This window comes from Oryza sativa, chromosome 7 (assembly GCF_034140825.1).
Source record: "Oryza sativa Japonica Group chromosome 7, ASM3414082v1".
Classification (NCBI taxonomy): Eukaryota; Viridiplantae; Streptophyta; class Magnoliopsida; order Poales; family Poaceae; genus Oryza; species Oryza sativa.
The window spans coordinates 561,631-576,382 of NC_089041.1; the positions used below are offsets into that span (position 1 = coordinate 561,631).

Below are 14,752 nucleotides of genomic sequence, written 5' to 3' on the forward strand. Positions count from 1 at the left end.
ATACGAATTAGATTGGGTCACTGGTGTCAAGGGAGTCAAAGTGAACTTAGTCTTTATTTATTTATTATCACTGGCCTTCGAGAATCTCGGCTGGACTAAATCGGAGACTAAGGCCGACCCAAGTCGAACGCAACCCAAACAAAAACGAATCTGGCTAACCCTAACTCTAGCAGGCGACATCGAGGTCGAGATCGAGGGATTTATGGCGTTCCCTTGAGAGAGAAGCTGACGAGGAGCGCGCGCCATGGTTCCCAGATGGCCGGCGGCTACGGTGTTGAGTGGGTGCGTACTCGATCCTTGCTACTACTACCCTTTTTCGCTCTTCTATAATTATATCATTTATAGCCCTAGCTCCTTCCTACCATTCGATCTAGTTTAAATTCGATAGTGTTTCAATCCCCCTCCACCAGCTTGAACGATAGTCTATCGTCGATAGAGACATGGGAGAAAAAGAAAAGAATCTTTTTGCCTATTTTTTTCAATCTAGGCACATGCAAGCCGCCCCTAATTCCAAATGAGAGCACGTATTATCCTGAATTCTATTTCTAATCAAACTAGCTAGCAGGCACAAAGCAAATGATAGCTAGTATTACAATTACCCTTGCTGATATCGCTTCTATGTGAAACAAATCATGATTATTGGCACATATTATGATTTTGACGATCCAAGCAGATGGATTGTATTTGCACGGACCGCTGGAGTTGCAATTTTCCAAAAGGAAAACAACATCTCAGTCAAGTAATATTTTTTAGTGGATTAGAACAGAGAAAAGGCAAAGAAAGCTCGAGACTGACGGCACTGTGCCTTATCTCGTAATGGTTGATCTAACCAATTGCAAATGGTAATAAGGTTTTCTTTCCTGACAGCAAACATTCAATTAATCAATGGCAACCATTAGTTTGTTATACGGAGTATTTCGTTGGACATCAAGTCTGATGGATAAGGACCACTGCACACACAAGTGAGCTTCTTGATTAGAAACAGAATTTCATCCATTACCTGCTTACATTTGGAATTACAGGGCTGCATGTGCTTAGATATGAAAATTTGGAATTAGAGGGCTGCATATGCTTAGATATGAAAATTTCGGATCTTCGCACAACGTGGAATTTTATTTGGTCTGGAACTTTATACTAGTATACTACTAGTAGTGAATGAAGCTCATAAGTTAAAAAGCCTCTTCTTTTTGTGAGGAGAACTTCACCAGGTAATGGAGAAGATCACCAAGCTCACCAAAATCTTTATTTTTTTTTAAGAAAATCAAATTGTTTGAATGTCCATTGAGGTATTAGAGAAGATCACCCAATTAATAATCTAGGCATAGTTAATGTGGCTGCGGATACCAGGTAACCGAAAGTTACCATGCCATTGCCACCTCCTGTGCTAAGGATGTTGCATTTGCAGTCAAGTCAGGGTTGCCTCTGCTAGCAGCTAGCGCCAACAAAGCTGCTGTGTGCTGTCACCACCACCGCCGCGCTAGAGAAATCTCTTTGTGAGTTCAGTTTCTGTGGGGGGACTGGATTGCATTGTGTTGGACTGCCTAGTTTGGATTGGGTTGGGCCAGTTTGGTTTGGGCCATCTACATGCCTACTTGGTGTCACCAGCATTACAAATGATGGTAATCATTCAAAGAGTAATCTAAACCAAGCATCTTCATATCAGGACCCGTCAACAAATTAAGGGTCATCCACAGTTTCACAATTACTCCCTCCATCCACAAAAGTTACACATATTACTTTTGACACCAAGACCAAGGAGAAATTAGATCACCTTGGATGTTACAAAATCAAGGAGTGAATGCAAGCATGGAACCAATGAGTATTTAGATGACTCCTTGGGTTCTAATAAAACATTTAATTTATCTCTTCACTTAAATCTTGAATGCATACAGACTACAAATAGAAACAACTTATTTGGAAAAACTTAAATGTGAAATAGGTGTAACTTTTGTGGATGGAGGGAGTACTGTCAAGAACAGCACTTGATCCAAGTGTCTGCACTAAAAAGAATCATTAAATGATATATACTAGATCATTAAATGACATATACTGCTGTTGTTTTGGGAGTTGCCTGTCATCATAAGCCAAATTTTACAATGCATATTCCAGTGGAATTTAACATGTTGCTATGCAGTTTCAAGTAGTGTATGGGAAGGCGGAACAAGCATCAGCCGTTCTGTCACAACATGATCTGGTTAGAGAAAGCGGTGAGAGGTATATATATGTACTTTTCTAGCTGTGATGCTGCTACAAGCGTTTTTGTCGCCAATGTAATCTGTCTGCACATGCACCCTAATCGATCTTTTCCTTTTGATCCATGTACTGCAGCTTGATCCTTGAGCGCAGGAAGAAGATTGGCACACACAACATAAGGCATTTGTGGATGGTTGCTGCATTTGCAATGTCTGGCTACCTTTTCGGTGCTGGGGTCGCTACCCTTATCAAAGGGAACAACAGACGAACACCTGAAGCGGCAGGAACTAAGGAAGATACAACAGACGAACACTAGGAGCGGCAGGAACTAAGGAAGAAGCTTGGACGACTAGAAGAGTAATAGTACTCAATTCCAAATGGACTGGAAATGATTCTGTAATCAAATGCCTCTAACAAGCTGTGGTAACCTTGGACCGTCTATGATTTAAATCGTTGTTGATTGGGACCTCCCTTTTATATCATGTAACTTAGCTGCTGTTGCGAGTTCTCTGAAATGCTTGTCACTTTTTTTTAATTCCCTCCTGAATCCTGAATGATGGTCATCAGAATGTCATAAAGGAAGTGGTTGATTCTCTCAGTTGGCAATCTAAAACCTGATTGAAGTTTCTGTCTTGAACAAGTGCCTCCACAACCTGGCGTTGACAAACATAACCATATATAGTAAACGCAAGAGTGACGGATACACAGGAGAGATCATGTCACATGCTCATCTTCACTACATTCAGAGCTAATTATATATATATAAAAAAATGCTGATGTTCGATTATGTCACATGCTCATCTTCACTACATTCAGAGCTAATTATATATATATATAAAAGCCTGATGTTCTGTTGGTGGTTCAGAGCTAATAGCAGAATGTCTGAAAACTCTGATAGCAGTTAAACCATGAACGTGAACGGAGAACGTTTTGAACAAGCATCTCCTGACGAGCCGAAATAGAACTGGACGTTAGTCCTTAGAATATGGTCCGTTGCGCAATTGCCCCTGACACATATTTTGTGATGATCGACTTGCATTGTGTTTGTAACCATTACTCCCTCCGTTTTAGGTCATAAGTTGTTTTAACTTTGATCAAAGTTAAACTGTTTCAAGTTTGACTAAGTTCATAGACAAATATAGTAATATTTATAATACTAAAATAGTTTCATCAAATCAATAATTGAATATATATTTTTATAATAAATTTGTCTTAGATTAAAATGTCACTACTTTTTTCTACAAATTTGGTCAAACTTAAAACAGTTTGACTTTGACTAAAATCAAAACATATTATAACCTGAACGGAGGGAGTATTATGTACTCCAGCTAATTAAATTACAGTACGTGTGTTGTAAGCATGTGGTGATCCCCTTGTATTTAACGTGTCTAGTGACCTGGAAGATATTTGTTTTTTTTTTGTTCCATCCTCCAAGAATGCTCTATGTGAGCTATTCGTGTACTGGTGATTTAGTTTATCTTTAATTTGCTACCAAATTTCAAATACTACACCTGCTTCCAAATGTATGACCAACTTCAAACTAAAAGAAATGGAGGGAGTATAATTTTGCAGTGCTTCGATTTTACTAGCACATAGTTGTACCTAAATATCTACTCCTTGCAACAGAAGCGTATATGTATATGTGTGTGTATATATATATCTGTGTGCCCGCGCGTCTTTATCTTTACTATTATATAAATTAAAGATTTTTTTTTTCGGGATTTTGACACGTCATTCATATTAGAGTTGATTTTTAAGTTGGTTTTTTAATTTTACGAGTTATCATCACCATCAAGTTATATTTTGAAGGAGCAGGCGAGCAGCTAGCGCATTCGGCGTATCTCCAATTCTGCATGGATACATGCCAATCACAGCGGCCCTCCCCCTCTTTACAGGTTACTCCTCCTGATTTGGAGCATATGATGCCAAACATTAATTAACCTATAATAAATGTTACTACCTCCATATTTATATTTTAATGTATGACGCCGTTGACTTTTTATACAACGTTTGACTATTTGTCTTATTCAAAAAATTTATGTAATTATCATTTATTTTATTGTGACTTGATTCATCATCAAATGTTCTTTAAGCATGACATAAATATTTTCATATTTGCACAAAATTTTTGAATAAAACAAATGGTCAAACGTTGACAAAAAGTCAACGGCGTCATACATTAAAATACAAATTAAGCAAGCTAGAGCAACCACTGAAGATGGATGGATTATTGTATATCATCATACTGTATCTGTCTTACTAGCTAGTTGTATGCTACACTTATAACTTTGGTTATTTTAGTGTAGTGCCTTAAATTTGCTTATTTTACTCATTACTGGTACTGAATTTTTTAAATTAATTCTTCTCACTGTCAGTATATACTTGTTTAGTTGTAATACCAAGCTGCCTTGTGAGTTAACTATAAAAAGAAAGAGCATCCGTTGATTATCGACCAGCAGCAGCCTATCTAGAGCATGAAACACCCCAAACCAGCTGGAGATTGTAAAAGGCGGAGCAAGATTGGTCGCCCAAGCCCTGTCTTACAGGATAGTCAGTTAACAGAAATTGACCAATTTACAAGCGAGTTTCTGAGGCACAATTCACTGCATTTTATCCCAAACACTCAGTCTTCCGTAAAGAGCAAAAACAATCGTCAAGTCTTCTACTTCCCCTCATGTTCTTTTGGTGGTTCAGATCCGACAGTAGAACTTTCAGCAAATTTGTTGTACCCCCAGCTATACCCTGTGAGTACCGCTGCCACAACCACCCATGATCGCAGAACATTTTGATACAGAATCTCCTGACGAGCCAGAAAAGAACTACACATGCAGACAAGGAAGAGCAGTAGTAAATAGGATGGTCAGCCAGATAGAGAACCAAAAAAACACAAGCTGCAATTCACAGAATTACATACTGCCGCACGGTTCGGATCATTAGGTCATCGGTGATCATGTTAACCGGTGTATTCTTGACTTCCTCAAGCAACGCATCGATCTGCATATCAACATGCGTACTGTTGTAATCCACATCCACTATCAGACTTGTACAAAAAGACTCAGATATTTAACTTCAGTTTCTCCTTAAAATTCCACACGCTCTATGTCACTGTTCAATTAAAACAAAATATGAATGATGGCAATCTATATCCTTTTACACAAGTGCACTGTGCCCAACCAAGCCTTTCTTTCTGGTGTTAATGGTTCTTAATACAATCTCTATGGTAAGGAGTTGAAGTTAGATGAATAAAAAACATTGGATGTGAAGGCTGGTACAAGAGCCAAGCTTTTAATCAGCTAAAAGCACACTGTTCAGAATTGAAAATTATAAAGTATGATATTCAAATGCTACATAAGCAAAGAAGCATTACTCGATTCCCTACGAGTTCTGCAACCCAAACTTAGGGAACATGACCCAAACAAACTTAATTGTACAAACTCATCCATGTTATATCATCCTGGGGAATGTGAACTCTAAGGGACATAGTTGAAGGAAAGCAAGCACCATTTTTCTTGGCTGTGCCTACTTTTCATCAAGAGGAGTGCACTTCAATTGGCATATAATTTAACAGTACAGCATGATAAAAAAAAACTGAATATAACTTTTAGTGAGGTTTGGCATTGGTGCTTCAACCAAATGTTTGGGAATTGAGAGTAGTTAAACCCCAAGTATACGGGAGAACAGGTACAGTTTTGTAAGAACAGAAAAATGTCACTCTCTTTCTTTCCCCTCAAGCTAGCAGGGGAGACAAGAGTAATACTGAACAACACAGGATTATTTTCAGAGCATGGAGGGTTTTGCCAAACAAATAAATTAAAATAAAAAAGGAAGGGAAAACTAAAAAAGAAGTTATAAAACTAAAACATTAGAGATGAAGGCTTGAACAAAAGACAAGCTTTAATTAATCGATGGTAACAGCAAGAGTAATTCTAGTGCGTAGTGTCAAGATGCTACAGCAAATGAGCAACATCATAACAGCTAAAACCCTATGAAATTATGAAACGCAATGATACGTATACGAACTCATTCAATAATCAATACAAACAAGTGTGCACAATGACCTGTCATCTTAGGGGGATTGCACTCTTATGCGGCATAATGAAATTTAACAGTGCTAACAGTCAAAATTCTAGAGCAAAGTGTTGAGATGGTTAAGCACAAGAGCATTAGTGAACATAATAATGCATCATCTACAACTGCAGAATGATCTGTCATATTACGGAATAATACCATCTCCTCCCCTCACAATAAACAGATAACAGTCGTACTGGTACAGGCAGCATAATCTGAAAAACCTGAATCTAGTTAGTTGAAGAATTTGTGTGTGTGTTTTTCGCGGGAGCATATATATCTTTAGTAGTTTATTAAATACTCAACATATGGGATTACGGGCATAATTTCGAAATAAGAAAAGCAAAAATAAATCCATCTTTTTTTAACCTAGTTGGGGAACAACCAAACGCGATGATGAAACAGGTATTAGCACAGAGGCAGTAGGCTTAAAAAAAAGGATATATTTCTATTCAATTTGGGAGGGGAAACTCTAGATCGAAACCTAAGAACGAACTAGGTTATTATCAAGGGAGATGGATACACACACACACACCTCATGGTTGTTCCTATTGAAAGAGCTGAAGCGGGGGCCCCGGAGCTTGCGGGGAGGAGGGGCGCCGTCGGAGTGGTACGCGGCTCGCCGGATGGCCCTGCCCGCCGCCGCAGGTCGTAGCGTCCACGCCACCATAGCTTCCCACCGTCGCCACTACGTGTTGGCCTCGCTTCGACTCCAGATACATATCTCCGTTGCGTCTGCGTGTTCGTCCGGCCCAATAGCACTCGGCCCAGCAGCTAAACTAAGGTAGTTTTGGGCTTTCTTTGTATATGCCCGCCCGATCATGGGCTCCAAATACTGTACTTGCACTTGGACTTGGATCAGATGTTTCTTTCTTATTACTCCCTCCATTACAATCATTTTGTTAGATGTTCCATAATATAAGGCATACATGCATATAGGCTATTAAATATGACCTCTTCTCCATTAAATTATTACTTTTTTAAATACATCACTCTCATGTTCTCTAATTTTATTGGATGCATACATTATATTTATTAGGATGATCCAAACTACAAGATGATAATAATTATTTTCTTGGTTTTTGGGTTATGGGTGATTATGCCTTATAGTATTTTGGAATGGAGGGAGTAATATTCATCAGTCCTATTCACCTCGGTCGGCGTTGTAAGTAGTAATTGTTTTTCTTTTCTCATCTGCAGTCCTAGTTATTTCTGCGAATGATAACGGGCTATATACAGTTATCCAATTTGGTTCAGAACATTACATCTATTGCTGTGAACCCTCTACAAATCGAGCGTCCGATTTTCTAAAATAATATCAGTGCTCGATTTTTCTAAAATAATATCAGGCGATCAAATGTTCTAGGTGGTGTTTGAATCTCCTGAAGATGAAGATAAAGATTAAGTGTTTCACGTAGTTATTACAAACTTAAAAAATAGATTAATCTGATATTTTAGAACAACTTTCATATAGAAAGTTTTCGCACAAAACACACCGTTTAGCAGTTTGAAAAACGTGCCACTTTAATTCAAAATTCCATCCACCCTTTTAATTGGATTCGAACGGGCCCTAGTAGTACATGATGAAACATTTAAAAAATTTGTGAAATACAGTGAGAACATATATTAAAACATATCGTTATCACATATGAAACGTGTTTTAACGATTTGAAACATATTTTCCTTTCGTCAAAACATAATCATGTGATATCTTATTATAAAGAATTAATTATAACGAATAGGACTGGAATTCAAGTATAATAACAAAGTCACCATTACAGGAGTAGTATTTCATAGTACCATGTAACGAACTAATACTAGCGAAACCATATTAATGTAGCGTAAAGCTACAACATAAGCTAACAAAATTATGTCTCGGCAGAGGATGAGACGGGATACACAGCAATCCATCAGACAGTATGAATAAACAGAGCACAACAAGTCCAGCAGATTGGATAATCAGGCCTTCCTTCGCCTAATTTCCCACACCATGCTGCAATGATGCTGCACTTCCTACAAAATGAGCAAGTAGAACATGAGTTATAAGCCCAGAAATAATTGAGTTCATGTCACAAATTATGTGTTTATAAGTAGTGCTCCACATCCACCTACCTGAAACCAGTGATGACCAGCAGCTGTGCTGAATCACTTATCGCCTGCTCGTCTTGCCTATAGAACTTTTTCCAGAGAACAGATGCTTTGGTTTCAAAGTTGGAATGACACGGTCCGCCTCTCCGCGACGAGCCTCCTTGTTCCTGTTCCTCACAGAATCCTTAGCTTTCTTAATTGCCTTCTTCTTCTGAGCAGAGTCCTTGAATCCTTCTCCTGGAACAACCTCCTCAGGTGGTCTTGATTTCGACCTAGACCTGGACCTCGACAACGCGCGCAATTTCTTGCTGGACTGCTGGCCATCTATATCCATATCATCACCATCACTGGCAGCTCTGCTCAGTGACCTCTCACGCTTGCGACCTCTAGACCGGCTGCGGGCTCGGTCCATAGCTGCACTAGGATCAAAACCCATGGATGAAAGTTGGCGACCCATTCTATCAGTTGTGAATGTCCTGTCTTTGTCAAACTTTCTAGGAACAATAGGACGACTTTCTGCAGTTCTCTTCTTCATTCTATGCTCCTGGATGAGCAATGCCTTCTTCTTTCTAATCTGACCCAAGATTTCACGCTGCTCTTCAGTTAGTTCATGGCCATCAATCTGGAAAGCTTCCTGTGCAGCTTCCTCTTCGAGGCGAAGACCCTCCTCTCTCTCCAACTCTTCACACCTCTGCAATATATCTGGATCCAGAAAATCAGCAACATTATGCCCATCCAATATCTCAGGCAGAATGTCTTCCTTCCATTCATCATCGGCCAATAAGTAATGCTTCTTGAGACTCGCAGAATAGACCCCAGCACCTCCATTCTCATTCTCTAGGTCCTTCTCCAGTTTCCTTTCCAGCTTCTTCTTTTCCTTTGCAGCATCAGCACTTGCTCGAGCATCCAGAACAGCCTGAGGGATGCAAGGAGGCCTCTCCTTGTTATCACGAGGCTTTGGCATAGCAACATGAAATCTATTTAGGCAGTCATTGATCTTCTTTGATTTCATCTTGATCTCCACCCTCTGATCAAGAAGCCTCTCACATGCAGCATTTTTGACAGCCATCACACCATTTTCAGTCAAAGTACTCATAGTCAACAAAACACCCTCTTCATTAGCTTCTCCACCATGGCCTATGGTCTTCATAGCCTCTGCCTTCATCTCCATTACCAGCTTCATGTCCTCCTCAGACAGATTTTCAAGAGGCTGCAAATCTGTCTTGTTGCACACAATGACTAGAGGCTTGTTCATGAACAAGGACTTGATACTGTGGAAGAGTGCAGCCTGCTGAGCAATACTGTACCCACAAGACCCAGAGATGTCCAGGAAGAATAGCACAGCAGCCCTCAAGTGGGCAAGAGCAGTGATACTGCACATTTCTATGATGTTCCTGTCCTCAAAAGGCCGATCAAGGATCCCTGGAGTGTCAATCACTTGGTACCGCAAATACTTGTAATCAGCATGACCAACAAACAGGGACTTTGTTGTGAAAGCATAGGGTTGGACATCCACATCTGCTCTTGTGATCTTGTTCATGAAAGAGCTCTTCCCAACATTTGGATAGCCACAAATCAATAAAGTACGGGTGTTTGGGTCTATAGATGGAAGCCTCGCCATGTGCTGCCTGATCTGCTCCAGGTATGCCAAACTAGGACTGATCCGCTTAATGACAGTACACATACGACCTAATGCAGCCACCTTGAGACACTTGCACCGGTACAGCGAGTCTCCATATTTGAGCAGCCTCAAATAGTCCTTAGCTATCTTTGCAATGATATTTCTGGCTGTGTTGATTTGGCCCAAGGCAAGTTTGTAGTGATCTTTGTTGTACAGAACATGAAGAAGATCACCATAGAAAGGATGGATGCCATCCAACCTTGGGAAGTCATCGATGACAGTGGACAGCTTCTCATAGAAGTTTGACTGGGTATACTTAACCTTTCGCATATAAAACTGACGAATGCGGGAGATAGCATATCCCTTGTGGACAACAGTTGGTGTTTGCCTCTGGGTGCGGGACAAGATGATGTCAATGAAGTCCTTCCCAGGAGGAACAACAGTGATACGCTTGAAATTGTATTGCACCATTTTCACTAGCTGAGATGACTATTTCTGTCATACAAACAACAGTGCATATGAAATCAATACAGGATAACAGGATTCAATACGGAGAATTTCAGAAATAAGATAATTGGGAACATGTATATGAACCCTTCCATTGAAAACAGTAGAGTAAATTGCACAGAACAACAAACCATAATATCATTTACTACAACACTCTGCAACTTACATTCCCAAGCAATATCCAGTAAATCTAAAAATATAAGACAAAATGGAACCCACAGTTTATTTGTGCAACTTAAAAGTGTTTATTAGCACATGCAGCGGATAAAGGCCGTAAAACACTTCAAGGAGCCAGTTACACAATGTAACAAGACACCACAAACAAAATAAAAAATAAATCACATATAGACCTAAGCACCAGTAACAGCCTTCTGACAGATCACATAAAACATGTTACACGTATCATAGGAAAATTCTCCAGCAAGCTAATTGTTCCTCTCTATATACTCCTTGGGGGAAAAAAGGAACAGTGCTGGTGAATCTGCAACCTGCCAGCCACCCCTACTACATCTTTCTACAGATCACGCCCTGAACATTTTAATTCTACAGTCGACATACAGAACTTTTATCTGCTACCATCTACTTAACTGGCTTAGAAAAATCACCATTAACAAGGAAAGTCTAACATGTTCGAACCAGTGACATGTACATACATGTAATGCACAAGTTGATCTCACAATTAACACACGTAAACACTATCTGCTATTGTAAAAAAAAATTGACCTCACAATTAACACACATAAACACTATCTGCTATTGTAAAAAAAAAAGGAGGGATAACATATTTGATACAAAAATCAGATTGCTCATATGAGCACATGAAATGGTTAAGAGCGAGCATTCAGACAATAAGCAATATGGCTTGGCAGCAACGGAAGCACGCACAAGTATTAGAGTCCACCGATTCTCAAACTTCCATATCGATGTTAAATCTTAGCAGCAGCTAGCCCGCTGCTAAACCGTGCTGAACAATCACATACTACCTTTTATCCACCAAACCATCAAATCTGATTTACCCGCTTGAATGGATGGCAATCAACACAAGGAACAGACCGCAGAACAGAAAAAAGATGTCCCCAGAACAAAAACGATATTTCGTGACTAACTAATGACAGAATCAACTGAAAACGACCATGTACCCGATTAACCCGTAACTCATCAGAATCAACTAAGCATACACACGAGCATGAGCAGGTAGAGGGAGGGGAGAGAAGCGACGTTACCTACGTCGTGAGGCGGCGGCGGAGGGCGGCGGCGTCCCCCTCTGCGTGGCGGCGGAGGAGGAGGGGGAGAGAAGTTTAGGGGAGGGTTTCTCCTGAGGCTCTTATACCGTGTGGCTTTGATGGGCCTCAATGGGCCCATCTAATCTCTGCACTAATGGGCCTCAAGGCCCACAAAATCACGGCCCACGAGTTGCTTCCAGACTCCACGGCTCAGCCTCTGCCACGGCGGCGACACCCGACTTCTCCTTCTCCTCTTCCCCCGCCGTCGTGGAAGGGAGGAGAGCGGCGGCGCCGGCCACCGGCCACCGGAAGGTTCGTCTCCTCTCTCTCCGCCTTCTGCTCCCCCCGGATGTTCGGTTGCTTTGTTGGCCCCCACGCGGTTCTCGCTGATTCGTGTACGCTCTTGGATTGTTGCTGTTAGGGTTCGGGAGTGGTGGTGTTGGGTAGTGAAGTCGGCTGCGGCGATGTTGTCCAGGATCTCGCAGCTCGGGGCGCGGCTTCTGCGCGAGAACAGAGCTGGTACGCACCCTTTTCGTGTCTCTCTTGTTTTTTATTGGTTAATCCTCTGGAAGCAGCTGAGAAATACTTCCAAACCATGACGAATCTATACATTATCACGAATGATTAAAGAGGAGAGAGCGATCGATTTGTATGAACGATATGCATGCTTCCACTATCCATTCTATGGCCGGTTTAGGCTGAGCCACTATTGTTGAGTAAATCTTGGTGCTATACCATTGGCTTTTTATTGTTCTCCCTCTTGTGCAGTAGGGAATTTGGCAAGCAGTACAACCAGCTATTATCGAGGTCAACTCAGCCGACGTTTTGTCCCAACGGTTAGTCCAATCTGTATCTTGTTGTTGTGATGCCTAGTGGTGAGTTTGGACGAAAATTTTGCATACCCTTTGTATGTGTTTTCACCGAGAGCTTAACTTGGCCAAGTCAACTGTATCTTATATACCCTTTATGATGTTTGCATTCTGAAATTTGTATAGCTGTTACTGACAATCCCTACAAAAAGAGCAATCATAAATGTTTTCTAGATATGACATGGATTTTCTGAAATGACCAATATGAATTGTGCATTCTGAAACTGAGAGACAAAAGATTTTATCTATCTGCACATTCTCCACCACCATCTTTATCTTGGGATTATGTTCTGTACTACCAGAAGAGATGATTTACCATTTGCAAATGTCCTTGTATGTAATGAGCACTGGTCTGTAACTTTTCAGAAGAACATCTTATTCTCCACAGCAACAACTAGTAGTGATCGTGACGATGGCAGTCAGAGCAAGGAGAAGTAAGTATATTTCCTCTCCCCTTTCTTTTCCTTTTTCTGGTATAGCATGAAATTTGAATACCTAGCAATATTTGTATTGGACAAGGTAGTGATGTATCCCATGTCGTTGTAATGTGAGTTTCTTCAATGTCTTTGTTGTCTTTAAAGGGGCTTCTCCTTCAGTTTTTCCCTCCTAGGAAATAGCTGTCCAAAACAACCGATTAATTTTTCTAATGAGCAAATTTCTTTGTGCTGCACAGGATCTCTGTAACATTTGTGAACAAGGATGGCACAGAGCAGACAATCAGTGTCCCTGTTGGAATGTCCATCTTAGAAGCTGCTCATGAAAATGACATCGAACTTGAAGGTTACTGATTTATCATTGCAACTGTACTATGCTTTCAATTCTTAACTTCTTTTGCTGATAAGAACAGCTATAAAAAGCAAATTATGTTTACCCAATAGACATGGCGTCCATTATTGATTACTTGATGTTATTTGACATGTTTCATGTATTGACTATTGACTGATTTTTAATTGTAGTTAGTAACTTGGTCTAGTATTTTGGGTACTGCAGGAGCATGTGAAGGTTCACTTGCGTGTTCAACCTGTCATGTCATAGTTATGGTATGCTCTATATAACCATTCCTTTTTTTATTATTTTTCATGCTATTGTAGAGATTGAAGTGCCACTAACTAGCCATTTCAATTTTGTCCAGGATGTAAATTATTATAATAAGCTAGAAGATCCAACAGATGAAGAAAATGATATGCTTGACCTTGCATTTGGACTTACAGAAACGTAAGTGAAGATATCTTGAAGGTTTTATTAATTTGGCTTATCCAGTTTCATGGTTCCGTGGTGCTTGCTGTCTGATTATCGTGCAAACAAGAATGTTGGGTATCAACCAATGAGTATGCATGGTATTGTTAGAATAGTTTAAGTAGTTGATGGCCATAGTGAGGGAGGGAGGGGAAAACAAAGGACTGGGGGCATTTGATATGAGAGGATACGATATGCAGTTGCTTCCTTAATCATCCTGATATGTCTCCACCTGTATCTGTGTGCAACCTTTACAAACTAATTGCCGCTATCCGTGACTTAAGCTATATGCATGACATAATGGAAATTAAAGACAAAGTAACTTATCAACCAACATGTTAAAATAGCCAAGTGAGATATTCTCATGCTGGTAAGTTGTAATTGTATAAATACCATGGTAGCTTTGTATGCACTAGAGTTTTTGTTCAATTTAAATGCGTGTCCTTTCTAATCTGGCATCAATTTTGTGAACTGTATTCAGGTCTCGTCTTGGCTGTCAAGTGATAGCAAAGCCAGAACTTGATGGCATGCGACTGGCATTACCAGCAGCTACACGAAACTTTGCGGTGGATGGCTTTGTACCAAAACCACACTAAAAGACTGATAACTGAGACTGAGAAGTGAGAACACAGGTTCTTACACAGCATCATCAATTTTGTAGCCCAACACTTGTAACTTAAACAACAGCCTTTGGTGTTATGAGGCTTTTGTGTTCCAGAGAGGATTTGTTCATTGTTGAGCTCCTCGGTTAGTTACGGAAATTATTATTTCATCAGTGCCACACTACCACCGGGTGAATAAAATGCTTCTTCTGCATGTTTATTGGCTTATATGGTGCATCAGCCTTTAATCTTGACAAAAAAGTGTTGACATTGTACTGGGGCCAGCTCTTTTAGGCCATCTACAATGCGTAGCTCAGCGAGTGGCTTTGGCTCACGGCGTCCAGC

The 14,752-nt window shown here is 40.3% G+C and overlaps 3 protein-coding genes across 5 annotated transcripts; 1 reads left to right on the forward strand and 2 right to left on the reverse strand.

Annotated features, from left to right (window-relative positions):
* Positions 1–4,661: 4,661 nt before the first annotated feature.
* LOC4342224 (uncharacterized) lies at positions 4,662–6,953 on the reverse strand. Its single transcript, XM_015789810.3, has 3 exons — positions 6,797–6,953; positions 5,108–5,187; positions 4,662–5,012 (listed from the first exon to the last, which is right to left on the reverse strand). The coding sequence occupies exons 1-3, from the start codon at positions 6,929–6,931 to the stop codon at positions 4,856–4,858; spliced, it is 372 nt and encodes a 123-aa protein (XP_015645296.1). The 5' UTR covers positions 6,932–6,953; the 3' UTR covers positions 4,662–4,855.
* Positions 6,954–7,990: 1,037 nt separating this feature from the next.
* Positions 7,991–11,812, reverse strand: LOC4342225 (nucleolar GTP-binding protein 1). 2 transcript variants are annotated; one of them, XM_015791694.3, is made up of 3 exons: positions 11,705–11,812; positions 8,374–10,465; positions 7,991–8,274 (listed from the first exon to the last, which is right to left on the reverse strand). In XM_015791694.3, the coding sequence occupies exon 2, from the start codon at positions 10,439–10,441 to the stop codon at positions 8,411–8,413; it is 2,031 nt and encodes a 676-aa protein (XP_015647180.1). In that variant the 5' UTR covers positions 10,442–10,465; positions 11,705–11,812; the 3' UTR covers positions 7,991–8,274; positions 8,374–8,410. The 2 variants fall into 2 exon arrangements, with proteins under 2 accessions (XP_015647180.1, XP_015647179.1); XM_015791693.3 differs by having other exon boundaries at positions 11,701–11,812.
* A 27-nt stretch (positions 11,813–11,839) lies between these two features.
* On the forward strand, positions 11,840–14,635 carry LOC4342226 (adrenodoxin-like protein 2, mitochondrial). Of its 2 annotated transcripts, none has more exons than XM_015791695.1 (8): positions 11,840–12,012; positions 12,122–12,219; positions 12,469–12,536; positions 12,936–13,003; positions 13,243–13,349; positions 13,560–13,609; positions 13,702–13,784; positions 14,287–14,635. In XM_015791695.1, exons 1-8 carry the CDS (start codon positions 11,855–11,857, stop codon positions 14,399–14,401), a joined length of 747 nt encoding a protein of 248 aa, XP_015647181.1. In that variant the 5' UTR covers positions 11,840–11,854; the 3' UTR covers positions 14,402–14,635. The 2 variants fall into 2 exon arrangements, with proteins under 2 accessions (XP_015647181.1, XP_015647182.1); XM_015791696.1 differs by having other exon boundaries at positions 12,472–12,536.
* The last annotated feature ends 117 nt before the right edge of the window (positions 14,636–14,752 follow it).

Bases quoted from the DNA above. Each gene is read 5' to 3' on its own strand.
- LOC4342224 (XM_015789810.3), bottom strand. From the start codon at position 6,931: ATGGTGGCGTGGACGCTACGACCTGCGGCGGCGGGCAGGGCCATCCGG. The intron at 5,188-6,796 runs GTGTGTGTGTGT...GTTGATATGCAG, and splicing joins TCAATAGGAACAACCATGAG to ATCGATGCGTTGCTTGAGGA. The intron at 5,013-5,107 runs GTATGTAATTCT...CTGCATGTGTAG, and splicing joins ATGATCCGAACCGTGCGGCA to TTCTTTTCTGGCTCGTCAGG.
- LOC4342225 (XM_015791694.3), bottom strand. From the start codon at position 10,441: ATGGTGCAATACAATTTCAAGCGTATCACTGTTGTTCCTCCTGGGAAG.
- LOC4342226 (XM_015791695.1), top strand. From the start codon at position 11,855: ATGGGCCTCAAGGCCCACAAAATCACGGCCCACGAGTTGCTTCCAGAC. The intron at 12,220-12,468 runs GTACGCACCCTT...CCTCTTGTGCAG, and splicing joins TCTGCGCGAGAACAGAGCTG to TAGGGAATTTGGCAAGCAGT. The intron at 13,785-14,286 runs GTAAGTGAAGAT...AACTGTATTCAG, and splicing joins GCATTTGGACTTACAGAAAC to GTCTCGTCTTGGCTGTCAAG.